We start from the raw sequence: 12,599 nt of genomic DNA, 5'->3' as shown, positions 1-12,599 counted from the left end.
CAGGTTTGATAAGCATAAGATTCAGCTCCTATCACAGGTCATTTACAAAGACATCAGATATCACTGACTAACTAGCTATGCTCTGAAACTGTTCCCAGGCTTGCTTTGTTAGCACCAACTGATTTCTGCACAGAATATAAGGCTCTTATATTCTTATAAGAATATAAGTGCTTAAAGTGAGGGGGGAAAAAAGGGAGACTGAAAGCAGTCTTTTCCTCGCTATTACATGATTCAAAGAAAGTACATTTTTGACCTGAGAAATTTTACTTACATTCTGGGATTAAACTACTGATACTACAACGTATCTCTGTTTGGCAAAGACAACCAAATCTGCTCCTCTGTATGCAGCTATTAAAAATTCAGCATAATTCTTTTTTAAAAAAATAATGTTATGAGAAATGGCCAAATACTGAAACAGAAATAACGAAGAAGAGAAATGAAAGGAACAAACAGAGCTGTGAGACAAGTGCGTGAACACTCGTGAGGCGAGTGTGTGGAAGTGTGGTAGCGTGTGTCAGGCTCGACTAGCTGGTGAGTAGAAGACCTGCAGAATGGGTAAGAGGGGCCAAGATCCAGGCAGGGACATGGGAGAGGCTGGCAGCCCGCGTTGGTATTCAGGGAATCTGTAAATGGGGTTACGCTTGTAAATCTAGAAAGTGAAGGGCATGTGTGTTTTCACTCATGAACTTCAACCCCCATCAGCCAGAGAAGATGACTATACTTGTGTTTTATGTAAGTCCTGTCAGGGTTACTCATGGGTGTTGTTCAAAGGCAGTGCCATGTCTGTGGCGGTCTCTGAAGTCAGCCATCTGAGTGCTGTGTGTGCGCGTTGCTAAGAGGTGCTAAGCATCACTACTGGCTGAACCTGGAAAGATGAAAGCTGCAGCTGACTGCACTGATGAGGGGCTGAGAGACATCCAGGTCTCCAGGTGCACCAGGCTGGATCTAGAGGAAAGGGAGGAGGAATCCCCAGGTCCACCTAAAGCAGCAGCCTTATAACATCCTTCAGCACAGTCACTCGAGTATCAGGAAAGGCAGGCACTACAGTTGTTTGTATGTCCTAATTTGACCTAGTTTGTACTTGTGCTTCAAAATACATATTGTGTATGTAAATTTTATAAAAAATAATTCTTTAATTACACAGTCCCATTCACTTTTTCATAATCAGTCTATAGGACAGATGATGCTTACCTAGTAAGTTGCTGCACATTCCTTTTGTGTGGTTCCTAGGCTTCATTTACTGCACGACCTTCAAACCTTAATCTAGGGATGAAGTGATAAATTTTCTGTGGGGTCTATCAATAAAGTATCTAGGTGCTTCACACTAAAGTGGTACTGTCTTCATTTCCCAGATGTGGCACTGAGGTACACAGCATCTCAGTGAAAAAGTCGCAGCTACAGTTCGGTGCCTATGTGTTAGCAAGTCAGGAGCATTAAAACAGGGAACACACTATCAGTTTTCCTCCTGCAAAGTCTGGTTTAAATATCTTTCCTAGCAGATACAGACCTAATTTAAGTTCTCCAGGGCCACACAGAGCTACCTTAGCTGTAAGACCATTTCTTCTACATCTGCAATCCTTTGGCATGTTACTGACCCCCTTTTAATGAGAAAGAGGTATGATTGTGGTTTTAGTACACATTTTTTAACATCACTGAAAACAATGGCTTGCAATAGGATATATCAACCAATATAATAACTCTCCCCCAATGTTAATATAGTCTCCTCAATAATATATCTCCAAGCATATGTTGAAGGAGATAAATACGTTGCCCCTACCCTACTGATGAGGAAGCTAACAGACTGAGATAAAAGAAATGGTTTGCTCTGTTATCACCTATCAGGTGAATGACTCAGCTGAGAGAAAAGCCTCTCATGAAGCATTTTTTTGTTCTTGTTTCCAAAACACTTTACAGCCATGGATATTATTTACTGCATCTTCTACACGTGGACAAATTCAGTTGCAGAAAGACTACACAGTAATCAGTGAGAGAACCCAGTCCCATAATTCTGCAGCCAGTGAAGCCCAATGGATTGTTACAGGCTGGGCTGTGGAGTATCCTTAAAATGCCATCCAGGTTTCTGCATAACTCCAAGCAGTACCCTACATGACCCACATGCAGAAATGTATCTATTTCTATAATTCAGCAAAAATACATTCCTTAGGCATACTGTTGCTTAAATATAAAAAAATATATTTGTTTTTCAGGTAAACAGCTATATCAGATAAACAAGAAAAGTCAATAAATAAAACTTCCAGAAAGGAATGATCAATTTATAAATAAACAAACACCCCCACCCCCACCCCCCCCTCCAAAGATACTTGTTAAACAAAATACTCGATACAGACTTTATAATTCCAGATAAGGCCCTTAACCTAAAGTGAAATGTACATACTAATCCAGCTGAAGACTCAGGCCATACAGCATATACATATTCTTGACCAACCAAACACAAAAATCACATGTAGTTATACACGGTTTATTGTCTTCTGGAGTTTTAACACAGAAAAATAATTCATTTACCTGAAGGTGTAGAATGTGTATTGACACTGCTCTTCCTGAAAAATTGCTACTTGGTTAAGAGTGTTTACATTAAGTTTTAACCCTGCGCATATGGACACAGGCAAAGCTTTATTTCCTGTTCTTCACAGGAAGGATGTCTGTAATCCAGTAGTGAAACAGAGACGTGACTATCTTGGTATGATCTGAAACAAAGAAAACACATTCCTCCTGAAATACCTCTACAATATTTCTGAGCATTAAAAAAGACTACTTGTGTGAACATCTGTTTTCATTTAGTATTAGCATTTCAGTAAAAACAATGCAGATATCCGAGCTTGAAGACTAGATAAACAGGTGCATTTTCTTTCAGGAGGTCAGTTATTTTTATGAGAAAAAGTTTTGGTTCTATATTTTGGAATCTTATTTGTTATGATTCAGTAACTCAGAAAAAAAGGAGATCGCAATGACATGATCATATGGGTAAGGCTAAAAAGAGTGCAATCTTGTCCAACTTCTTTCTGTCTGAATAGTAATTTCACACATTATTAATTAACTTACAGTAGCACCTAGAAGCCCCAGTTGAGAATGAGTAGTCTTGTACAGACAGATACATCAAAGCCTCAAAGTGCCGTGGCTTCTGTCTTAATTCAGAGATTATCTATGCGGCTTTACTTATTTTTAACGACAGGACTTTCCACAGTACTTATCACGTAATATCACATTTAACATGGTTCTATAACGTTATGCTAACATAGCTTTCACATTTCCTTTTCTTTGAATGTTGATTAAAAAAGAAAAAGAAAAAAGGTTAAATTTAATCATTTTAGGGCTTCTGTGTGTCCAGTCAGTGCACTGTTGGCACACAGTAACTGCATTACTTCTGGTCTGCAAAATATATCCCCCTGCCACCTGCCACAATGGAGACACATATAAAGGACAACTTTCCAAAAAAAGGTAGTTAAAAGAAGCTTCTGGTTCCTTCTGTGAGTGATAATTTCCTAGGCAACAAGGGAAGAGTATATTTGAGACTTGATGCTAACCAACAAAGGGAAAATGTTAATAGATAATGGAATGAAGTTGATGAGTAGAAGCTGAATGAGTTCATAAATTAGGAGATAATGACTTTTTTTTTAATTAGGCAATCACCTTTAATAATTGATGTGAAATAGGAATTAAGTAGTCCTCATTTCAAAAGCTACAGTTTCCAACCAGCAAATGGAGCATTACTTCCAGTAACAGCTCTTCTCCTTTGCCCACTGCACTGTGCAGGATCATGAAAGTCTCTGGCTTCCTTTTGGCAAATGGCCACGGACTTTCTGACAGAGATCTGCCAAGCCCCCATCATGAGAAACGCATGTCTATTTGACTTTGAAACATTTTCTTCCCTGAACTTACAGAAGACATTACGTAAAGGTAAGTACTTTTTGATAAAGACTACCAAATAAATGGAAATAGTAATAGGACATTTTGTTCTTTTTTACAGTCTAAGAACAATGATTCTTCAAATAGCCATGCTCAGAAACCCTTGTCCAACCTCAACTTTGTATGATTGTATGAAGTACAAGGCCAAAGGTAACTTGACAGAATAACTTGAAGCACAGAGCACAAGGTAAGTTGATGGAGGATGACCACTAGACAGAACAATCTGTATTTCTGAATCACAGAGATTTGCTTGTTCAAGTATGTTTTGTCATTTAAATGAAGGGCTAAACCCCCTACTTTAATATTGATAATTTTTCTCTTTCAATTTCCTTAGCAATTCCTTCTTCCTGCAAAATTTTGCCGACCCTACCACCAGCTTTGTAAGACCTTTATTTGATATGGCTGCAAATATTGAGATCCAAGAGCTCAAGACACTGTTTTCTTCATAGTTTCTTTTTTGTTTTGGTTAAATCATGATTCCCAATCTGAATAACATGCTAAGAGGTGTGAAGGAAATACCAAAACATGGTCTTGAACCAATGATTTTCAATTTGTGGTCTGCAGACCTTGGGCAGACCATAGCTTTACACTAAAGGGTCTGTAAAATACTACATGCACCCCCACCCCCACCGCCACCCCAATTTCTCATCACTAGGCATAAACCTGCCAAGTGGGACTTGGTAACCCCAGTGGAAAATTAGATTGAATCATAACACATATATGTTATGTGTTATGATTCCTCATAATATATATATGAGGAAATAAAGGAGATATAATGGTATGTTTGGCCTGTAAAGTTTACTAACAGAGAATGTGCACTTCTATGAAAGAGATGGATCACTTCTCATTTGTTTCCTATTCTTTCCTTCCTTGAATTAAAGATAAAACTGAACAAAATATAGCACCCATTATTGTTTCTTTGATGCTGGCATCTTAAGTAGAATCATAACCACAGGAAAAGGGTTAATATACTGCTTCTTGAGCTACAGAGAATAAAACAGGTTTATTTGTAAAACTAATACACCTTGCTAAAATGAAGAAAAAAAATGTCTTCACCATATTAATAAGGAATGACCTTTTCTTCTCATACATCATGTCCCAGTAAAAATAAACAAAACAGAAAAAAAGGCAAGATAATCAGACAAACCTGTAAAAAAACCATGAGATCACTATGATGTACTATACATTTCTGTCTCCACAAACAGCCCTAACCTGTATTTGTATAAAAAAATCTTGAATTTGCTGAGATAAGTTTTTGTATTAACTCTTATCACCTGTTTATTGGGAATGAAGTATAAATTCCCAAAACTGGGCAAGATGACCTATTTTTGAGCCAAAAGTAGAAAAAAAGTACAATTAAAAGCCTAATTCAAGGTAAAATTTCAGAGCACTAAATTCTCATTCACTGAAATTCCTGAATTACAAATAGAATGTATTGTTAAACTCTGATGAGGCAAATTAATATCTGGCAGGTATTTAATTATACTTTAATAATTTATAACAAATGTATTTTCCTCTTTCTTACATTGTTGTACCTCTTGAATAACCTATCAACTACTATGGTCACACCACTGTGAACTGGGAATGAGATTAGAATTGAGCCCAGAGCGACAACAGTTACTAGGAAAAAAAAAAAATCGACTGGAAGAATAAATAATTTCAGGCTGTATCAGCAAGAACATAAATGAATTTAAAAATTTACTCAGAAAATTTTCTTCTGCTTTTTCAAGTGACAAATACATACCTCAGAAAATTAGGGCAGTTGTATGGATTTGTTTCTAATTTGCTTCTGTTTTCTCTCTTCAGTTTGACATTATTGCTATATAAAAGTAAACAGAGCAGCTTGCCTCAATACTGCAAAACCCAACAGATTTCCTACTGTATTGAGCAGAATTTGGAAAAGGCCTGTAAGGAATAGCCTGATTGTGGTCACTTCAACAGCTCCATTCCAATTTAATGAAAAGAAGCTGAATTAGGTCATTTAATAAAGGGCCAATACTATTTTCACCATTCCTGCTGAGTCCTACTTAGTTTGCAAACGTGTATTACATCAATGAGACTATCTGTTTGTAATTAAGATCACAGAATGTAGGCTTTAAAGTTAATTATTGAATGCACAGAAGGATTTTGTTCCATGTGGATACTTCAGATAGATCGGAGCTTTGAGGGTTCTCATACTCCACATCTAAACTTTGAAAGAATACGTATTTACTTCTGTTAAGCGTGTCCTTTTCAGAATGTATCAGCTATGAACTCTACAGGCAGGAATTCTCCCATTTCTGTGTTTTTACAATGCACAGCATGCAGTAGGCTCCAGTCTTGACTGGGATCTTTAGCACTACCATGCTGTAAATTATTTAATGATGTTACAAGCAGCACTGTCTTCTTTGAATGTTATTCCTAAGCCTCTGACGGCTATGATTTTATTTACTCTATTGATGCACTACTACCAGCTCAGTCATTACTCTTCAAAAGATGCAGAACACAATCTAAAATGGTTGAGATTCTCTCGTGCCATAGCAAGTGCTCTCAACTGATCAAATTCTTTGGGAGGCAAGAGAATTCAGCACATCTTGTAGATTTGTCTGATGCTGTAACAGAAGTACTAATGACAAGTAACAATGACTGTTTAAATGAAAACTACTTGGAAAATGAATTATTATAGCTTCTATGGACTACATGCTGATCCCACATTTACTTGAGGAACTATTAACTGTTCAAGAAGAAATTCTACTAAAATGAAAGGGATTATAATAGAGAAAAAAAGGAACATGACTGAAATCAGACTTGTGCCTCAGGGATGAAAAGATTTAGTAACAGAATAATTTTTATTTTTATGAATGACTTTATAGTATCATTTATTATAAAGAGTGACTTAACGTTTTTACATAATCAACACTATTTTTAGAAACTTAAACCAGACATTTATATTTAAACAAAAACAAAGCTGTAAATCAAAGTTTGGCATGCAAAATCTACGTGTTAAAGAAGCCACATAGGTGACCAAGAAGAAATGAAATAATGGGCTTTATTGATTTTTATGCACGCAAAATTAATCCTTAACTGGATGAGTGAAATCTCCAAAATAAACAAGATAATTTCTATGACTTAAGAAGTCTACAGAGAGAATGTATTAAAAAATAGGCTTTAAACATGATTAAAACTTAAAACAGTTAAGATTTAAAACGTACTGTTTTAAGAACCTGAATGACCTTGTAGTCTATAGTTGCTGCAAAATATGAAAATTTTCCGTATTGATTGTAACCAAACATGAAAAAGGGAAAATCACTGTATTTTTGGTGGGAATTATGCTTCAAATCTTGTATAAGCGTATATTTACTACTATATAAATATTTACAGCTTCCAAATAAAAAAAACCACTGCAACAAATTTGAGTTTTAATCTATACACAAAAGAACATCAGATAATGAACATGAATGAATGGTACCTACCAGAAGGCATCATGGATTGTTCTTGGAATTGTTTCAAAGCATCCTTCAATCTCTCAATATCCTGCAGCAATACAAGGGATTTCAACTGATGTAGAAGAGTCACATCTGAGGAAGAAATGGTGCGAGATTCAAGACATTGTAAAACCTCTTGGGCAGCTGCACAGTTTACAGCTGAATCCGTGCATTCTGATTTATCTGGAAAAACAAGTGGAAAAAACCCAAAACTCAATGAACACAGAGAATTTTCCTAATTATATTTTCTTTTCAAATACAGCACCTTCCTTTTCAGTACAACTTACAGCCAGATATCTCGTACCAGAAGGCAGCTTGCTCCTCCTATTTTTTGTTAAATATTAAAACAATGGTAAGAGGGGAAAGTGTCAAATTCAAGAAGTAAAAAGGACAATAAGATTCATAGTGACAAGAATGCAAGAGGAGTCTAGATATTCAAGATTAGCACAGGAAGAAGGTGTGATGAAGAAACTGTACTGTGGCCAAAGCACTGTGTTTTTGCTTCCCATACACTATGTATTATAAAAATGCACACCTATTTTTTTCCCTTTGGAGATGGGGAAGAACTCTGTGGAACTACTGCAAAGAACTTCTGGAGGCATCCGATTATCTTGTTGCTGTACTTTTATATTTTTATTTAAAAAGCAGATATTACAGCATGCAAGACAGCAGAGAAAGGGACGCATTGTTTCTACAGTACTAAAGCATAAATTCATTCTTCCACTGCAGTAACAATGCGTAGTCTGTCCCTTTAACCAGACTTCTTTTTAATTCTTCTGTTTTACCAGCAAGCCAACTGAGAACAGATTTTTCCCGATTCAGCTTTCTGACATAAGTATGAGAATCCAATGTGACCATTTGAAAATACTGCTAAAAGCAATGGCTTCCAATTTTATCTAAAAAGCTAGGGAGTGTTAAAGTCATTCAACTAGAAAAGGCAAACAGCATACTGTCAGATCTATATATAAACTGGGATTTGCCTAACAAGAAAGTTAGTCACGCTATGATTTATGGATGTGACATCTCATCTGCAGATGAACCTTCTTTTACCTGAGAATTTCTTTCCATGGATTCCAAGGTCCCCACTGGCTCAACACTCCAGTCTACGGGTTTGATGCCAGGGCCAGTCAGTGTGTCAACCACTGCTAAGACCCGAGCTTGACTTCCAGGAAAGCTGGAAGCTCAACACTTTTTCTTAAAATTCAACATGCAACACAGCTATGGCCAACTGACCAGGTTTCTGTTCTGGGACATGTATTAACAGCAGAACTGTTACCTGAGTTTGCAATCTTTCTCAGTTACTCTGGAGTCCCACTACAGCTAATGCATGTAGTTTAGCTTGTATTTACTTAGACATACACTGAAGTAGTAAAATTTTTATTTTTGGTTATGGAAATACATTAGCCAGAAAGTAGGATGGCTTTCCAGTGCTAGGCTAAGTACGAACACATGACACAGCAGAAAAATTGTGACAGTAAGGAAAGAAAATTCTATGTAAAAGTCTTGAGAAAAAAATTAACATGAAAATCCTGATGTCATCTTGACACAGTTTTTAAAGTCAGTCCACGGTCTAAAGAGGAATTTTTATGGGAGTAGGAGCTAACAGCTCTGACTTAAGATGGACTCATACAGGTAGGTAAGCTGTTTAATACTCTTCGTTCAGCTCCACAAAGACAGTCAAGGCAAGGCCATGCACTTTGAAAATTTTTTCACTGCTTTTTTCCAGTTTTATAAGACTGTTATAATTTTAAAGGTATGTTCCAAGCTGAGCAACTAAAGAACACACCTTGCCCTGAAGAAAAATGTATTTCATTCTCAGTGATACCAACATAACCTGGTGTATGTACAGGTAAGTACTGTAGTACTTACCATTAAAACTTCATTATCTCTGAAAGGCTTTTATGATGCAAGCACCATACAAGCAGCGTTTTAGGAAGTCCACATAAGAAACAAACAGTAGGAATTTATCTGATTTTAGTGGCCAGGTGAGCATTCAATAGGCCATTAGCGATAACAACCATGCAGTCCTTTTCAAATTGCTATGAAACGCATATTGAGCATCAGTTCACATGCATCTTGTTCACAAGTGCTTTATGCCAATACACTTTCCCGGTGCCAACAGTATCTTCCCCTTTCCTATTGGATGCTGTCTGTCTAGATTTCCTTACATATTACAAATAAATCTCCTCCCGGGAAAAAGAACTTTCTGAAAAGTGGGTTGGTTCAGAGATAGTAAGCATGAAAGTAGCTCAGGACAGCAATCATTGCCCTCATTTGAAGGTCTCTGAAAGCAAGTAATCCTTCTGGATGTTTGCTTGCAGAGGAAAGAATTTGGTCCATTTAAACCACTACATTTACCCCGAGTGCATTGGAATGTTCTAAAAAGGAGAAAGGAATATGATTTATATTTTCAAAGACACAGAAAAAAAGAGATTGGGACCACAGTTTTTTATATTGATGTGGATTCTTACCTATACATGCATATACCAGAAATCAGGACAAACACTAAAGTGCTTGTGTGTCTCATTGAGTTCAAAACTGACACTTGTCCAGTAGATTTGACCCATTCTACAGCAATAATGTGTATATCTATTTTCCCCTACGTGGTAATACTAATGAAAAGAAAGGACAAAGAGTGGTACATACTGTCAGCAAAATAAATTTTTTGTGTTGCCTGCAGGAAGTCCAGAATGCTATCTGCCTTTTCATCTGTGTCTTTTAAGCCTGCTGCTTCTTCTCTGTTGTTTTTGTCAGGCTGATATGTAAAATCCACACCGGTAGTTTTTGATATCAAGCCAGCTGCTCTCATTTTTTCTTTCTGTCGTTTCTTTTTCATTTTCCTCTTCTTGTTTTTGCTTAGTTTGGGACTGTCTATCTGATGCAGCTGTAAATTATCTTGAACAAGAGTCTCTTGCATTCCAGATTCTGTTTGTTCTCCATGTAAATTATTACAGTTTTGCAAACTGCTCTTTTGTTTCTTCCTGCGAATGTGCTTTCTCTTGGTTTGTCCTTGATATTCCTCCTCTGCAGATTCAAAAGAGACATGATAGTTGTAAATAAGAGGATCTGTAATAAGCATTTTGGGACTGCATACAATGAAATATTACTCCCTTCAAATTCTGGGATGTCTGAGTGGCTCTAACCTTACTTTTATGTTTTGAATGCTATTCAGTACTACAGTGTCAAAGCCAAGTTTTCTGAATGCATTGAGTAAGATGACAAGTTCTTTTCTCTTCTGCTTTCAATAAAGACTGTACTTTCCTTCGTGCCACATACTTTGCATCACATTTACTTTCTTAAGACAGATAGTATGGTTCTATACAGGGAGTGAGGTCAAAAGAATTGCCAGGGCAAAAACCAGTATGTGCAGGCTGGGGGAGATGGGATGGGAAAGCTTCCCCAAGAGCCCGACACCACCAGTTGGCAGACTTTATCAAGAACTGAAGAATGCACGTAAGTCACAATAAAAGATGATAGTGTTTATATTGGTGATATCCCTTCACAATAGTGCTGTGCTTTAAAAACACCAGTTTCTGATTCTTCCACTTTTTCCTCCTTAAACATCCTCCTCCTTTGGGAAATCTCACTGCTTTGGACATCAGCTTTATGGGGAAAGCATGAAAGGCATCAGTGACCTTGGCAAGTAATCTCTGATCTCTTTAACAGCCTGTCTTAGTTCTGTTGTTTCCTTACTACATTATAATTTACTTCCTAGCTGATTCTTCAAAAGGCTCAAATGTCATGGGAAAGTAGTTCCTCTTGCTCTCCAAAACAGCTTTCAGGCTTCTTTACTCACATCTTATCCCTGTACAGAAAGTCAGAGTTCTGAAGTCACCTCTGACCCTGAACTGACTGCCCCTCCTACACACTCACTTGTGAGCACAAGCCCTCCTGGCACTAGCAAGGGCAGACTGCCAGAATCCATCTTCCCTTTGACTGCACTGCTGCTGAAGTCCATATTCGTGACTATAGTAATTCCTGTCTAATTAACCAAAATTCCCTCTTTCATAGCCTAACAAAATCCTCACATGTTTAAACATCATGGAGTGCAGACTACCCTGTTCTTCTAATGTCTTGCTCTAGAAAATTAAGCCATTTATCCTTCCCGCAACCTCTACCTGCATGTTTCTAAACTCCTCACAGTGCACTGAGCCCAGTGCTCTTATTTGTCTGGTTTTACACCATTCCCTTAGTGTTAAAGAATCTTTGCTTGGCTAATGCTGGTGCAATGCAGGAGAGACACCTGAAGCCCAACAAGAATTACTTGCATAGTCTCCTGAACTGCCTCTCATTCTCAGCTTGTTTGGCCTTCTCATCACTCCTCCCCCTACCAGTCTTCACGTCTATTTTCTCCATGGTTGGAGGCCCTTTCTTTCATTGCCGTTTCTTTTTCTGTCTTGAACTCTGTCAGCTCTGAGCCACTTTCTCTCTTTAAATACCACTACAAGACTTCTAGTTCTTTAGCTGACGGATGACTCACTGCAAAGCAATTTTCCATACTTTCTATAAAGAAGGCTGCATAAAAATAAATTTGCTGTATTGTAACTGAACACCACAGCATGTTAAAGACACACCAAACATCACCTCGTACCCACAGTGCGGAATGTTCTGCACACATGGTATTTGAGCTAAGTATCTTTATACATGATTTGGACATATGGGATGTGGGAAAAATAACGTCTGTGTCGTTCTGTAGGAATAAAATATCAAAACTGAAGGCAGATATGAATGGTGAAAGATGCTATAAACAAAACATCAATGTTTCATCTTAAGATCTAATTTGGATTTTCATGGCTGTATTTGTGTTCTAATAGGTGAATTTCACTGTAAACATAGATACATTGTTCTGTAAAATTTCTCGCCCCTCCGTTAACCTGAACCACAGTGTTTGCTAATAAAGCTACTCTGTTCTGTGCTCTCAGCAAATGGCCCAACATGCCCTTTGAGCATTTAAGAATCACTAAATCTCAGCAAAATTGCAGCATGTTGCGCAGCCAAGCACTCTCAATTGGTTTGAAGCCACTTGAAAAAATGGTGCAGAAGGCAGAACAGGTCTTAAGATAATTGATATTTTGAGTCAAATCCAGAAGTTTGCTTATCTTTGGTAGCTCAAGATAGCAGGAGGTCTGAAGAGACCAGGGTAACACTGTCAAGGCAGAATGAATGTAGTCTTCCTATGTGTATGTAATTAAGATAAACACCTGAATGAAA

General features: G+C 37.4%; 1 protein-coding gene across 5 annotated transcripts in view; it reads right to left on the bottom strand.

Moving 5' to 3' along the window:
* The window catches only part of ERICH1 (glutamate rich 1), a 103,572-nt gene that overhangs the window by 23,687 nt on the left and 67,286 nt on the right, over positions 1-12,599 (bottom strand). For 2 of the 5 annotated variants that reach the window (XR_008732810.1, XR_008732811.1), the window contains 3 exons: positions 10,035-10,412; positions 7,377-7,571; positions 2,524-2,705 (listed from right to left, as the gene is read on the bottom strand). Coding sequence is in view for 1 of the 5 variants with exons in the window: in XM_055714143.1 (XP_055570118.1) it covers positions 7,377-7,571; positions 10,035-10,412 (573 nt within the window). In the remaining 4 variants the exon portion in view is untranslated. Of the gene's footprint in view, positions 1-2,523; positions 2,706-5,668; positions 5,744-7,376; positions 7,572-10,034; positions 10,413-12,599 lie in introns of all 5 variants that reach the window. The other 3 variants (XR_008732812.1, XR_008732813.1, XM_055714143.1) reach the window with 3 other exon arrangements.

This window comes from Falco cherrug, chromosome 6 (genome assembly GCF_023634085.1).
Source record: "Falco cherrug isolate bFalChe1 chromosome 6, bFalChe1.pri, whole genome shotgun sequence".
NCBI classification, from domain to species: domain Eukaryota; kingdom Metazoa; phylum Chordata; class Aves; order Falconiformes; family Falconidae; genus Falco; species Falco cherrug.
This window is presented reverse-complemented; position numbering and strand designations above follow the sequence as displayed.